This window comes from Trichoderma gamsii (genome assembly GCF_001481775.2).
Source record: "Trichoderma gamsii strain T6085 chromosome Unknown Scaffold_8.2, whole genome shotgun sequence".
NCBI classification, from domain to species: domain Eukaryota; kingdom Fungi; phylum Ascomycota; class Sordariomycetes; order Hypocreales; family Hypocreaceae; genus Trichoderma; species Trichoderma gamsii.
In genome coordinates this window covers 199851-216013 of record NW_020171345.1, presented here as the reverse complement: position 1 = coordinate 216013, position 16163 = coordinate 199851, and the positions used below count along the sequence as shown (strand labels likewise).

The 16163-nt window shown below is 50.2% G+C and overlaps 2 protein-coding genes across 2 annotated transcripts; one reads left to right on the top strand and one right to left on the bottom strand.

Moving 5' to 3' along the window:
* Positions 1–1384: 1384 nt before the first annotated feature.
* TGAM01_v203048 (hypothetical protein) lies at positions 1385–1855 on the top strand (the record flags this gene model as incomplete). Its single annotated transcript, XM_018802405.1, has 1 exon — positions 1385–1855. One exon carries the CDS (start codon positions 1385–1387, stop codon positions 1853–1855), a length of 471 nt encoding a protein of 156 aa, XP_018664323.1.
* A 7977-nt stretch (positions 1856–9832) lies between these two features.
* TGAM01_v203047 (hypothetical protein) lies at positions 9833–16100 on the bottom strand (the record flags this gene model as incomplete). The annotated part of the gene is made up of 2 exons (XM_024549118.1): positions 9833–10312; positions 10416–16100. 2 exons carry the CDS (start codon positions 16098–16100, stop codon positions 9833–9835), a joined length of 6165 nt encoding a protein of 2054 aa, XP_024406096.1.
* Positions 16101–16163: the final 63 nt, after the last annotated feature.

The following is a 16163-nucleotide window of genomic DNA, read 5'->3' as shown; positions in this document are numbered from 1 at the left end:
TTAATTAGAGCTGCAGACGCCGTTCCCTAGAGGGCGCGCCACGGCTGGGTCCAGGCTGTCAACGGACCTGCCCGGCCGCCTAAAGTGAAGCTGCGCAGAAAACCTTGCGCCGGCTAGCAGGTAGCATAAAAATTTTCTGGTAGAGCACAAGCCGCCTTGAAGGTATGCAGGACAAGGACAGGACGAGACAAGCCACACCCAGGCGGTGCGCGAGGACAGAAAAAAAAAATCAGCCACCACCATCTCGCCTGGCATGTCCTCGCCCGTTCGAGCACGCCCCCCGTCGAGCATAATATTGCTAGGTATCACGCATCTCCTGGAGCCCCGCTGCCCATGCCCTGCAGCAGCAGATATGAAGATGAAATGGCCAACCCAAGCCCAAAACAAGACAAGGCAGAGAGGCAGGCCATGATACACCCCCCAAGGCAATGGCCCCGCATGCTTGTGCTCGAGTGCTGAGCGTTTCGCGCACTCCCTTTTCAATCTGCTGGGCTCCACAGAGTACAGGGCCTTGTACCGTTGTGCGCTAGGCTGGATGCGACGCTGGTGCAGGCTCCTGAGCCGGTGCTTCGTACGAGCAGCAGATGATGCACAAAGAACTGGCCTACGTAGGAGATACGTAAGTAAAGTAGGTACCCTCCCTCCAGAATGTGGCCAGGCAGGTACAGCGGGCCCTGCAGGTCTAGTACAGTACGTGAAGCAGCACTTATATCCATGTGCACTCAATCTGTTCGATTTCAGTAAGTCATAACTGTCGCTGTCGCCAGCTGAAGAAGGGCGCGTGCAGACACTTCAATAGCGGCTGTCGTACTTGTCATAATTCTATATTTCACCTTGTTCTGCAAGAGCCATTCACGCTCAATTTCCTGCCTTCTTTCCATCTCCCATCTCTTTCAGCTTCTGGGGCTGGTGGGGCCCTTGCGCTTGCCGCTAACTGCTCTGCTGCTACTGCTACTGCTACTGCTGCTGCTGTGCTAACGCCACGCCCACCCACCGGTACCTCGTCTCATGTAGCTTCCCCACCAACTGCCCACTGACCACTGCCCACTTTCCACCGCTCTCGTCTCGTCCACACCACTGCCTGCCCACGCCCACACCACATGGTACGAAGGTACCTCTGCCCGTCTGAGTCCTCCATCCCCAGAAACTATACATATGCATCCCGCTGCCCTCCTCGCTTCATCAGATCCTCTCCACTGCTTCTTATCAACTTCAACTTCTTCTTCTCCGTCCTTTGCTCTCTCCTTGAACACACTGCAAAGGCTTTTGACTACTACTTGCTATAATAACTTGACACTTCATCCACTCTCTGCTACTCTCAACTTATCTCGACTCACATCCACCTGTGACTCTTCCCCCACCATCAACACCAACAATCATCACAATGTCCCTCGACATGTGGACCCACGAATTCTGCCTCTCCTGCGACCGACAAGTCCAGATCGACGGCGAGGCCTACTGCTCTGAAGCCTGCAAGATGGCCGACTTCGAAAAGACTCCCTCTACTCCCAGCTCGCGAGCCAGCTCACCAGGCTTCTCGCCCGCCTCTTCCTTCTCCAGCCGACCTGCTCCCGCCAAGTTCTACCTGTCGCCTGCCTACGACTTCAACCAGGCACGGCCCTACGGCTCAACACCGCAGCCATCCTCCTCTTTCGGCAGCTACAGCTCGGAGACGTCGCCTCTGTCCGCACGAAGCAGCCTCACTCCCTCGAGCTCACACAGCAGCCTCTGCTCCATGGAGAGCACATCGTCTACCGCCGAAGCCAGCCAACTGTCAGACAAGGCACGCATGGAACTGCGAGCATACGCCGTTTCATTCGAGCAGGTCAAGCTGCAGCGCAGGCGATCATACTAAATAGCCACCACCAACTCAAACATATATACCCAAACACATATACACACAACATCCACCATCACGCAGCTCAATCCTATACAAACACTACATGAAACGACAACGAAACCAACCTTGCTTTTGCACTTTTGCACTTCTTTTCTTGTTTAACAAACACATTTTTATTTTCTTGGGTTGTTTCCTTCAGCTGTATCAAGACGGGACATTACATGGAGCACCGCATACCCCCAAAAGCACTTTTTTGCCTCTTTGTTTATTTAATTGAGCGCACTGTCTTCTCTACATCGACCTCTTTTATCTTTTCTTTTGTCTACGGAGTTTCATCACGGATTGATTTTGGACTATCAATGGGATCCCACTGCGGGCATCTGTATACCACAATACACCACAAAGAATGGGCGGAAGACTTGATATCACACTTGTTTTATTGATAGCATGGCACAAAGGGAAACACAATTGGGTGTTGGTTGGAAACACATAACGATATTTGGGACATGATCAGCGGCGCAGACCAAGATTTCAGGATCATATCAAGAATGATGGCGCAGATTAAGGCAGTCGGCGTGCTGCGAAGCCGCCCCGTCTATGGGATTTTACTTTGGAAAAAAAAGGACCAAGAGGAGGGAGAGGAAAAATAGGGAACTGAGAATGGCCGTAAGTAAACGAGGCCAGTGATGGGGATGGGTTTACGAAATGGATAGCTCTAGCTGAACATGCTTTGCATCATCAATGAATAGAACAACCCTGTCTAAGACTTTGGTCAAAACACCATTCTTGCCTGTCTCGTACGTGATGCAATTGGCGCCGTAAATTGGACCAGACTGGGTGAATCTGGCCTGGGCATTGGCACTGGCCTAGTTGTCGGTGGCGAAAGTCGCTGGTGAGCAGTCAGACTGCGACATCGGATAGACTTTGCGGTATGCGAGCGAGAGCATGAAAGCGTGCACGCATAACAATAGACGGCCAGGATGAGATACGGCCAATGGGGCCCAATGCGCTGTGACTGGCCTGAATCACGACATGGACGCGGCCCATTGCCGAATGTCTGCTGGCCAGGCTATTCTTCGCCTTGCCTAGCCGTATTCTTTGGCAAAACTCGAGTACGCAATGCATAGCAACTATGAAGCAAAGTGGATAGGGAGTGTCATGCTGTGCTACACCAAAAAAAAGGGTCTGGTACTTTGACTTGAATTGCACAAACGGTGGGCGGTTGGTGGTAGCATCAAAGTCGCTTTCAAGAGGTTTGCTGCGCTACCCTTGATGCAAGGTACTAAGTGGAAACACGAGACTTTCAATTTTTTTACGATTTGGCATTGAGAGGCATCGATCGTCATGGGCAAAATCGATACAACTAAGAGAAAGAAAAAAAAATCCACCTGGGGAAAAAAAACAGTTGCAGCCCAATGTTGGTGTCATTTGGCCTCGATCTAATTCTCGATTGCGTCCTGGATCGACGATGGCCAGGATGTTACAGAGGGAAGAGTTTTAGCAGCCGGTAGTAGGGATCGGCGGCAAAGGATACGGGCGGATGGGATGGGCCACAATTGCCTACGGTAGCCGTGCCTGACCGGCGGGGACTTGAGGGCGTCTTGATAGATGGTATAGCGGGGATGCAAATCACGAATTGAATGTATCTTTATTTAATTTGATCGTTTTTTGGTTGTGTGATTTCATCTTTGCTGCTTTTCTAGGAGGAGGAGCTGCATTGGGGGGCCGTGAGATGGTTGGCGTCTTTTGTCCAGATGAGGGTGTTAGTTCCTGCTTTTGCGTGGTGTGAGTGGCAAAATAGCAATAAATTACCATCATCCTTGAAGGAATAGCCTGCAGAATCCTGAATCTCATTTTGCTAAATATATAATGACGATTGTTATTTTTTTTATACTACTTCTTTCTCAATCTAGCGTTTGCTCTAGCTCAATTGGCCTGCGTTGTCCAATTGCTTTCTCATTTCATTGTGTAGGCTGGTTTTTCCACTAGGATATGGGTAGATGCATCAAATCACCAACCAAGCACATGTACCAAGCAAGATATGTGCTTCTTGGCTGTGCACATACAACAAGCACGGTTCGGTGACGGAACGAGAATTTTCATTCCAATTGACTTATTCTCTTGCGTCTTCTTTTTTTCTCTTTTGTCTCGATTGAGCGTGGAACGGACATCGCCGATGCAGCAAGGCAGGCAAGGCAAGGCAAGGCAAAATGGGGGTGCAGTCGGTGTTTCAGACGCCTTTTCTTTCTCTCTCTCTTATTTTCTCGTACTCGTACACATGTGCTCTGGATAATGAACTATTGCTGCTGCTAATAATAATGATGATACCAAATCCAGCCAGTTCATTGATCTGGACCCTGGCCGCGTCAAGTGGTCTGTGTGTGCCCCCTGTTGCAGCTGCGGTGGTAATGCAAAGAGACCTTTGACGGAGTGGCTTTCTTTCTGATTAGGCCAGTAGGGATGGACGAAGTATTAGCAGGTATAGCACAGTAAGATGCTTGAAACTTGTGCAGAAGCGATAGCCACCAGGCAGCCTATCAGATCTCGTGCGCCCCCAAGGGGACCGACTCTGGCTGCCCAAAGAGGAACCAGGCAAGGGAGGTTGGATGCCAATGCGCTGTTGCATCCAATGTCGATTACAGGCCCAGAGCGTATCTGCCGTAGCATCGCAAGAAGCCACAGCGTAGCATTGCCGGCGACATGGATCTCGTTTTCGATGGGCACGAGTATTATGAAGGAGTCCTACCGGCAGTATCAGCCTGCAAGTATGTACATGCTAGCACAAAGGTAGTAGCCATGTCTCAGTTGGTTGAAAACACAAACTCAACGTTACAGGCACGATGAATGCCTACTGTGTGAATTCAACATTCCCTCTGCTTGTACGTAATGGGATTATATGGTACCATGCATCGCATCAGCATCAGAAAGTCTAAAACCAAAATACGATGAAAATTTTTCTCTCCCATCTTCATGCAAGACATGATTGGAAAAAAGCAAAGATAAAAAAAAAACATGCATAGCAGGCTGCCAACTCATCGGCATCGGCGCACATCGGCCCCACGAAGAGCAAGACTATTGCCTGCAAAATAAAGCGACCCCTGGACACTTTCTGTCTGTCTTTGTTCATGTCTGGCTCCATCACCACCGTCCGGAAGCGTCTTCCTGCTGCGGCTGGCCGGGAAGTGGATACAGGGCCACTATGGGGAGCCCGGAATGGACTGGAGATTCAAAGATTGGCATTTGCCAGCATGGCGATGTGACTGGGAGGGTGTCTTTTTTCTTCTTCTCCAGGGGTTTTATCTCTCCCTATCTCTGTCTGATTCAACTTTGATCAATCCATTGCCTACCTATGCTGTACAAGAAGTGTACTATCTTCTAAGTATAAGATAACTGGTCGAGGCTTAGGGGTACCAGTAGTTGCCATGACATCCATTGGCACTTTTGCTGCTACAATACCAGGTACTGCCAGCACTGACTTGACTCTTGACTCTCAAAACACCACACGTGCCTCCTATCGTCCCTTGAATGGCATCAACTGTCTCTCCCGCACTACCAGCCGCAGCTGAGCTATGCGGAATGTGGACTCCAATGGACTGTTTTCTCCTAACTTTTTTTCCCTAGCAGGTCATTTTAGGGGAAGATAGTGCCATAGTCTAAATGCTACACCAAGCCCAAAGCTGGAGAAAGCTCTCCCCGACGCTAAACAAGGAGTAGGCGAAGAAAAAAAAAAAATTCTTTCTTATTCCCCCTACTCCTTTGCTTTTGGCCCCCCTAAGCTGGGCTGAGCTGGGCTGACAAGCGGATCGACAGGAATCTCGATCCAGGGCTGACTGCTTGAGTGAGATTTCCGTCGATGCGTTGCCAACAAAAGCTGCGACATGATGTGAGACAAGTGCGTGCATTGGCCGTGAAAATTTTTTCTCTTGTCGCTTCTTATTTCTTTCTAATTCTAGCAGTTCCGTGTTCGGTGGGGAGATGAAGAAAGAAAAAAGTAGACAAGCGAGGAAATCATATCCTGACCCATCGTGAATCCTCAATTGTTATCCATAATCCATAATCATCTTCTACTCCTTTGTTTTTTTTTCCACCCACGTGCATCGCATTGAATCTCTACGACGAAATAAAACACACCCCAAATTGTGGTGCTGCGGCTCGTTGCATCCACTTTTCGCATATTCGCCCCCTGCACCAGGTAGAAAAAAAAAAGAGGAACTTCCAATGGGCTCTCCTTTGTCGTATGATGTGGCAAATTTGTGGTTCCATGATGTGTTTCCCCCCCAATGGCCGTGACTAAGAACCGCAATTTCCCTCTTTGTCGTGCTATTCTTCAAACGTCGATGCGACTCATCGGCAGAGGGCAATCTCGGATCCGTGTTGGACACTGGACGTTGCGTTCAATTCTCCTTCTTTCCGGTGCCTTGTCTTCGGGATCAGCTAACTACAGGGACCGAAGCCATCCAAACTCAAGCCAACAGCAGTCTTCAATAACTATACACCTCTTAACCAAATTGTAATACTCCGTAAATGGGCGCTTGCAATACTCCGTCTTTGGCTGGTTATGCCTCCTTCTTGCTACCATCAACGCCATTGAGGCTGTCGCCAATTATGTTAGTCGACGCCATAAACACCCCCCTCTTGGTAGCAAATCAAGGTTGAGCGCAAAGACTTTTCGTGGCGCGGCCTCTGCCGCCCTCCGCGGTTCGGCTGTCGCTCTGCAAAGCTGTTGGGCGTGGCAAACTTCTGATTGAGCTGTGGTTACTGCAATAGACCATTGATCATCCACCGGCTGTCGTCCCGTTGCCACAGCCCTAAGCAGATCATCCCATATTACAGTCACCAGCAGATGACATGTGCATTATGTAAGATAATAGCATCAAAAGACAGTATTGGAAATTCTTCACTGCCGTGTCAATTGCCTCCCGGCTCTCCTCTCCGTCATCTCCCGTTTTCTGTAACACAGAATCAGTCGAGCATAAGGAAATCAATTACACATGCAACCCATTTCCCGTACCTGGCTCCTTCTAACCAGCCCTACTCGGCACTCGCAACAACACCCTTTGCTCCATCTTTTTCGTCTGTCCTCTTTATTTTCTTCCTTCCCGCCTTCCATCTGCCGCAGATCCCTGAGAATCTTACGATCGGTGGTGTGAGCCGGGCGCGACCGGCTCTTCCGAGTTTAGGCGCTCTTCCGATTCGTTCTCTCCTCTCAGGGCCCCCCTGGCTGTTTTGTTTCAAGAGTTGCGCTCTGCGGATGGAGTTTTTTTTTTTTTTTTGACATTTCTCGCCTTTGTTTCCGAAAACCCTTGTAACTTTGGTCTCTTTTGCATCCGTGACAAGTTTTGCCGTGGAGTTTGTTACCTATTTAGCATGTCATATGTTAATTGATCCTGCAAGATTAGAGGGGAGGGAGGGGTGCATGATTCTGCTTGACAGACTTCGTTTGAAACGAGGGTGTCACTGCAAATTTGTCCATATACCAAACGACTTTTGGCACTCCGTTATAGGAGCTTTGGAACACCCGTGCTAAAAGTACATGCATAAACCGAGTCTTGTGCTACAGCATCTTCATCTTTAGCCAATTGGCCAGCCACAATTCCACTTGAGCATAAATCCATCAGTGCCTACCAAATTCATGCGTGATCCACTCAATCACCCTTGACCCGGCTAATCTACAACTGTATCTTGAGTTCAAGATGCTACATCTGCCGTCTCATCCAAAAGTTAGCCGAACCTCAACATTGACTTACACCGTCTACTACCGGCACAGTAGCAAATCGCCTCTCTTCCTAAGCCCTAAAAGTGAGATCTAGCAGATCGACATTCCAAATTCCCCTAGCATCTATCCCTAATTCAAGTAAAGACCCTTTAAACAAGAAAAAGCCTTCAAAACTCAGCGCCATGGCGTATTCCAGGCCTAGAGTTCCTCAACCCCCCTTTCTCTCTTCTGTCTTGCCACAACGCCAAAAACTTTAATACCCACGCCTTCATAAACAAACTTTTTACTATTCCCAATTGACAAGACCTCCTCAACAAAAAGGTTGATGAATAAACAAGCAAAAAACGCCAACCGCAAGCTTAACGCCATGGGCTTTTGCAACATCTGACTGTGCCACCACAACAATGCTATGCAACTGCACACGCCCCCCTTAAGCGTCAAACCAAGTAGCCATAGCTCTTTCCTCCCACAAAGCTGAAGAATCAACCAGCCAATGGACTGTCTGCTCCTTTCGTAGCTCCCGCTCCCCAAGCTTCTTGCAAGCCACCGCCACACCTTGTCTGTTAGCAGAAAGCTGGGCTATTTCTCTTTCCCTCTGAAGAAACTTGCCACATCTAATTCTCCGCTCTGGGGGGGATGAAGCTTAGAATGGAGGCGGAGGCTTTGCTCCCAGCTTTAAGGTGAAAGTGCTCTAATCTGCAATTGATGCTAATCACAAAAGCCACGATATCAACATAACGACGAAAGAGGTAAGCAATGGTAGTCTAAATCCACACGGTTGAAGCGATCAAATCGCTCGTCTAAGCCTTTAATTGACATACAACGCAGCAATGTACCATGGTAGATGGACACCTTTGGCAGAAATCTCCCCAGGCATGAACGGCCATGATACTAGTAGTACATACATACATACATACATACATAGGCAGACAACATCAGACATTCGACCACGTCGTCCTGTGGACCCCCCAAGCCCAAAAGCAAAACCAACCAGTAAATAGCAGACACACGATCAAACAGCAAAGCAAGACCACGGAGTCATCAAGTATGAAAGTGATGGAAACACCCAGAAACAAACAGACACCCTCCAAGACCGCACGCTATATCAAGCTTCCTCACCAATGATGAATCACAATTCACCAAAAAATCTGCAGTGCTTCCCCCGCGCCTGCACCCTCCATCATCGTAAGAAAGGGGAAAAAGCAGGATGAACAAAGCTCAGCTTGCCACGTAGAATGCCACCGCGGGCCGTCAACACCCCCACAGACTGCATCGTCATAATCATCAATAACGTCATGCATAACTGGTTCATGTATACACACTCCATGCCATGTATATAAGAGACGAATTGGAGCAAAAGCACCGAGTTTCTGCGTAGGTACTGCATGTATCCTCGTATCGTCGCCGTTGTCGCAGCCTCGTCAGCTCCTAGCTAGCCGGCCTGACGTCTGCCAAAGGGCATAAATGAACAGTAAGGATTAGCTGTCTATCCCCTCATCTTCAAACATGCATGTACGCGAGCCCGGCAATACCACCTACTCAGCAGCAAGCCGTCCATATTTGGGGTAACTCTTCCCTCGGCTTTAACACCGAGGCGGGGGAATCAAAAATGCAAGGAGAGTTCCCACCACTTGACAGCTGATTTCCTGCAGCCGGCTGAGTATGTAAGATGTTGCGTATATCCAGCCAATGCGACGTGGGATTGGTTCATGTACAGAGGGGCAAAAGCAAGCACGTATGCAGCTTGAGACGAATCCCCCTATCTCGTTGGCTGAGACGATGCCGCAGTGGACCATATGCAGCTCTCACATTGCCGTTTGCTGCATCCTTTCAGCAGCCGTCATTCAGTCCATCTGCCTCTCAAGGGAACTGCCCACTAGGCGATGCTGGTGAGAGGTGGGAACACGGATGATAAGGACACCTGAGCAATGCTCCTCGTATCCTTCATCTAACCTGTCGGCTTGTTTCGGGATCATTGAGGTAACACTTGGGCGTCGAGCAAACGGATGCCATCCTGAATAAGGCTATAAAAAAACAATCATCACCATCATCATTTGGTCTACATGACATGTGTATCCATTCCATCTGCGCATTGAACCATACAAAAACTCCAGTATGCCATTTTGCCCCCCTACTCATATTGCCAATGAGCGTCTGCATGAGACAACAAAAACTCTTAACCCTTTTTGCCCTAACCGGAAAATATCTCTCTTGGCGTGTCTTTATTAATCAGCTGCTGATTGGAGTTTTCTCTTGACACGACTCAAATTCTCCATCTAGCCGCCAAAATTCATCTTCAACTGAATGGTTGGCTGCGAAGCCTCGCTGGAAAGCGTCTTGTCTGCAGCACCGGCCGCTGGTCGACCCGATCGGATTACTTCCTCGAGGAACGCCCGCTGACCACCGCTTAGTCCTCCAACAATGGCTTTGAACACCTCCTGATTCACCGCCGCCAGCTCTAGGAGGCGTGTGCTTGTCTCTGAATAGACTCCTTCGCCCTCTCCTGTCGCCCTGGCCATGAGAGCCGGGATGACCATTGACATGGCAGCTGCCGCTCGATCAGGCTTAACTGACCTTACGTACAGGCAAAGCGTATGGCTCACGAGTGATCGAGCCATTTCAGGATCTTCAGGCCCCACGTCTGTCACAAAAGCTATGAGTCGTGGGAAGAGGTAGCGGGCAATGCTGACATCTGCCGCAGAGGGCGCTCCTTGCAGCAACAACGATCGTATACAATTGGCTGCTATTTTGGCCGTCTTTTGAAACAATGGCAAGGAGAAAAGAGTCAGTACGCTGGCATAGAGGTAGGGGGGGAAGAGTAAGGAGAGTCGGGTTCGGGTGGGGCTAGATAAAACATACCATTCGATCTGTGAGGCAGTCTAGGACCTCATCTAGATAGCGTGCGACAAGGGGTTCAGTAGCAGGCAGTTGATTCGTGCCACTTGTAAACAGGATAGTGGTGGCAAGTAGGCTGTTCTTCACAGAGGTCAGAGACGTCGGCGTCTCCCGCTTCTGCGCGTTGAGGTATATGGACAGGAAGCGTCGGAGGCACCCTTGCAGCTGGATGTCAGTCGCGGAAGGTCCATTGGCCGAGTCTCTCCTCGACTTGGACATGCTGGCAACGAATCGTTTCAGTATAGCGAGCGATTGTGGAACAATCAGCTCCTGGCACTCTGGCGTAGCGAGAATCGTCGCAAAAATGTGAATGATACAGGCGTGCAAGTCCGTTTTGATGATTGACGGGAACACTTCCGCAGCATCTACGATGGCATTGAGCGCTGTTTTAATCAATAGAATAGCCTCTCCATTGATCTGGTGCCGTGCTGGCGCATTGCCCTCAGATAGACCAGGTAGGATGCCAGATAGAACAAGGACAATGATTCGGGTTAGTTCGAATAATTGGTCAATGTCTTCGGAGAGGTCGCCGTCATCATCCGACTGTCTTCGAGCAGAAGGATGCGTAACACACAAATCTCTAGCAATTTCAACGATGGCACTCTGGACATCCAAACCCTCTGTCAGTACTAGACGATCGAGAAGGTCCATTGTCTCAGAAAATACATCAGGCCGGTAGATTGCGTGACCAGTCACGCTGGGGTGTAGAATCTTCTTCAGAGCTTGCAAGATGGCTAGCATCTGCTCCTGCGTAGCCAGGGAGTTGTCTTGGCCGGGCCGAGTCGCCAAGGCCTCAAAAGCGAGACCGAAGAGCACGAAGAAGAAGGCCACCGGTTCGTCTCGGTAGTTAATGCCCGGAACTTTTGCATGTCCATTGGTAGATGTCTCGCTTAGCTCTTTGCCGTCCAGGGCGTCAAAGACAAATTCGCTGTCTTGCTCAATCAGACTCGCAATCGCATCAACCAGCTTGAGCCATGCGTCTTGGTAGAAGCGAAGCAAGGTCTCGCGATTCAAAGCCGCGTAGATTGTGTCTAAGCTGCCCGACAGAGAGGGGGGTCCTAGCGTCATCGAGATATCCGGCTCGAATCGAAGTCGTGCAAACTCTCGGAGTGCCTCAAGCCAGAGAGGTGTTAGTTTCCCAATATGTGGCTTGAGAACATCTAGTAGATACTTCTGCTCCGTGCTAGCTACTTGCAGCTCAGCCCAGGCTGAAAATACGGAGATCTTGACCATAACTTGTGCATTGGAACTGAGACCCTTCAGGTCACCAATTCCTGCATTCTCGTTATCACTGGAGAAATTCTCCAGAGCATTCACAAGAGTCTTCAGGATACGCCCCATCCGATCGACGTCGGTGACAATGCCGATTGAGATGAAGCTTGCGCAGACATTGACCGCCTCTGAAGCCAGCTCGGGGGATGAATCTGCCGCAAATGCCGGTGTCAATGCCGAGCTTATTTGCGCTTGATACTGCTCTAAGAGCATGGCCTCCTCAAAATCAGGATCAGGCGTTTTGCCAAACATCTTGAGGACTACGCCGATGATCTTGAGACCCCAGATGCGTAGCTCCAAAACACCTGATGTCGACGCAGAAAAGGCCATGCGCACGACATCAGCAATCTTGTTCTGCAGTGCAAGCTGAGCTTTCGACTCGCCGTGTGTTGCCACATCCTTTGCAATAATAGCAAACATGTCATATATACAGCTCATCGCAAACGTCGTTACTTGCCAGCGCAGTGGTTCCGCTTCTGATGCTGCGTCGGCCTTGTCCTCCTTTGCACCCGTGGAAGCGGCTGCAAATCCTGCGGCTTCCTCATCCCGTAGATCAGGCAGTCCGCCTGTCGTAGACTTATTTGCGGTTTTGTCCTCCTCTGACTTAGCTCTTGTCATCTTTAAAACGGACTGGAAGCGTTGAAGCCACAGAGAAGTCTCATCCAGACATGTCTGATGCAGCCAGTTGCGGATGATATTTCGGATGCCATCATGAGATGGATCCGCGTCTAGAACCAGCCACAGTTGGTCTTCGTAGCCTTTGTCTGCTTCTCTTAGAACATCTCGCGGGTCCCGCTTCATGATGTTATAAAGTCCATCAACAGCCACGTCGCGTAGAGTTGCGTGCTCAGACGAGAGATATTTTTGCAAAACTTTGACGTAACCGCCAAAATGCATCTGCCCAGGGGCATACAAGGAGAGATGTTCCAAGCAGCCCAGCGCAGCTCTTTCGACGAGCACATCTTCTTCGTCTTGGAACTGCCCAACCAACGTAAAGATGAGCTCTCGCGACTTGTTAGCATCTTGAAGATCGGGACCAAGCACATTGATAAGCGAGTCAACACTTCGTGCAATGGCTGCTGTTGTCGAGAGTTCCATTTCAAAGTTCATCGTAATGGCCGAGGATATCTCAGAATGATGTGTTTCAGAAACGTAGAGCTGCGCGAGCATACCCAAAGTGCTTGGCACGTAGGTGGCAAAGCTCAAACCAGCAGCGTCTGACGCAAGGGACAATGCTTCGAGGGCCCAGTAATGAACCACGGGATGAGGATCATTGCAAAGCGACATCAGGATACCGAGTATAGTTTTCAGATGGTAGCCGGCAGCCATACCGCCTACCTTGGTCTGGATAGCACCCAGGGCCATTGCGCAACCCGCTCTTGCACTAGGTTCTCGATTTCCAACAATGGTGTCAACAAGGTATTTGATCTCTTGATTTGTAAATGCGTTACCGTACACGTTGCATAGCCTCGCAACGGCAGCATAGCCAAGACTCCGAACATATTGGTCGGGATCAAGAACAAAATCTCTAACGATATCCTGCAGTAACCGCTCCACGGCGATATTAGCAATATCTCCGGATGGAGAGCTAGTCTCTTTGACGGCAACCCTCATCGTACAGAGAACTGCTGTTGCAAGATTGACATTGATGGCTGCTTTGCGTCCAGGGTCTCGCTGGAGAGAACCTGCCGATGCAAAAGTTCTGATTTGCTCCAGAATACTTTCTTGGACCTTGGCTGGAGTCAATGGGAACGCAAAAGCGAAGAGCTGAATGGCGCTGTTGATGACCTCAGTGGCGGGGGGATCAGGATCTGTAGATCCGTCATCCACGTCGCCGATATAGAGCATGGACGCATCATGCTCCAGACTGCCGCAGACCGGCGACTGCAAGAGACTATCGATAAAAGCCTCCGCATCATTTTGCCGGGTCTTATCTTCCTGAATAGCGTTCTCATTTTGGCCTGGGAGCGACTTGACATTGAAACCTGATACGATACCGGTTATTCCAAAGCCAGTGTTGTCGCCAACATCCCAAACCGACTCAAAAGTGCCAGCAGCATTCGCAATCGACGCACTCAAAGAGTTGGGCGTGTAGTTGTCAGGATCCGCAAAGAGCGATATCGCAAGAGTGAGCAGATTTGACTGCAAAAGGGCTTCGCTTCCACCCGCAGGGCTCAAATTCACTAATTTGATATAACACTGCAAGACTCTACGCTGCACCATCCTATCAAGGTCTTGTAACTGAAGAGCAGGAGTAAGTCTCTGAGAAATGTCCTCAGTTATCTTCTTTGATGGCAGTGTCTTTAAAAAGGCTGTTGTACTTTGGAGCATTGCCGCTATACGTTTGGAGACGTCAACCGTAAGGAGCCGGTTGTTGAATTGAAGGAAAGCTAGAATGGAGCCCAGGGCGCATTCTCTCACATGAGTAAGAAACGACGCCTCGAGAAGGCTCCTGGCTGAAGTATTATCCTTGGCTAGAGGCTTTGGCAGCGCATTCTTCCAAAGCAAGAGCAGCTGCGACAAATGGATCTTGACGAAATTTGGACCCAAAGACATGAGGCCGCCGATGAGAATCCAAGCGACTTGGATTTGGGTGCTCGAGACCCGGAGCTCAGACTGACTGCTGGATTTGAGCAAGTTTGTTGCCATTGTCAAAACTCGGCTGTCTACGTCAAGAGAGCCATGCAGTGGGCGAGAGGGGCTGGCGCTTAGAGTAGCAGCCAGACCGTGTGCGAACCCGATACATCGCCTGGGAGAGTTGCGTCCAGTCCCCAGCAGAGACAGTTCACGGCTGAGGCTGTTCATGCATACCGAAAGACACGGCAGCAGCTGCTGAGGGCATGCGAGAACAAAAGTCTTCATGCAATTCGAAGCAAATACTTGCACAGAATAGCTGGGATGCTGCAGCACTTGCAATAGCCCATCTCGGCAAGGCTCTGCGAAGCTGTTTGCAGCAGATCCAAGTGACTTTAATAGCGATGCAACGCCATTCAGCGCAGCAATGAGAGTTTGCTTTTGAGGCTCTGGCTTTTCAGCCAGAGCTTGAGGGTAATTTTTCAAAACGCCGCTGATCAGAGATTCTGCGGCAGATTTTTGGCCAGATTCTCCCAGGATCTTGCGCCCAATGATATCCTGAATGATGGTATCAACAATCTTTCGTGAAACGAGCAAGCGATAGCGATTGTTGCTAATGGTTGCGTGGCCGAGGATATCAACGGTCAAGCTTTCTACTATGCCAAGATAATTGGCCTGCACGGTCTTCTCTCCGAGTCGGCGGAAAAGTTTACCATAGCATACTCCGATAGCAGCCCGGGATTTGTTGGTGGTTGCAGGCTTGACAAAGTAGCCAGCCAAAATTTTCAAAATGTCCTGCAGCGACAGAGCAAGGTCTTGACTCCGCTTGGCGCCAGGAGCTGGGCTTGACGGGCGAGATGGAACATCGTCCTCATCTCCCGCGATGCTGGGGTGGGTGGAGGCTCGTTTAAGCTTGAGTTTAGACTTTTTATTCTTGGCGGCGGCGTCTGCGGCGCTGGACTCCGAGTATCCTTGCACCAGCGCCTCGGCAAAGCAGCTAGCCATGGCATTTCGAACTTTGGCGGACGATGAGTCGGCAGCCTTGAACATTGCCGTCTCCAGCTTGTCGAAGTCGGTCAAGTTTTGGAAGTACATGGTGTGTCGCACCAAGGCCTTAAGACATCGACACGCAGACGCAACGACGAGAGTTCCCTTGTCAACGGAGGCATGGCTCCTTGCCTGCTTCCAGATATCCCGAGAAATGTATTCGTCCATGGATCCTTCAACCATGATGATCATCTTCTCCAAAGCGGTAAACACCGCTGCTCTTATGCCTGCGTTATTCGAAGCCGACTTGAGCAGCTTCAGCAACGTTGTGCAAGCCAGCTGGTGGAGTCCAATTGCGCTATCCCCCGCAGAGGCATACACATCTCCCAGGCAGCTAACAGCCGCATGCTTTGCGCGAGTCTCGCCATCCTTGGATTTTCCTCCCGCTACTATTGCTATCAGATCGTTTATCGTTTCGAACAGCAGCTTCCTGTCTCCCTTGCCGAAGATGTGGGCTAGACAAGCTCCCAGGTTGTTTCTGATGACCCGAGACGGCTGCGGGGTGGACAGGTTGATGATCTGGAAGATTTCGCGCTTCAGGTAAAACTGCTGAGCCGTACAATCGTCTGCCGCAAGCCCCAACACATGCTTCTTCAAGCTCGAAACAAACGTGAGGAGGAAGAGATCTTGCTGTTCGGCGGGGAGCGCTTGAAGCTTAGGGAGGTCCAGCTCCGGGTTGGCAGTGACTGGATCGGCGGCGCTGGCCTGCACGCTCGGCGCACTGGTTGGAGCTTCGGGCTCCTGGCTCGACGACATGGCAGGCGGGATGCGGCGTCGTCAGAGGGGCCCTCGGTTGTCGAGTTCTGTGTTGTCGTAACT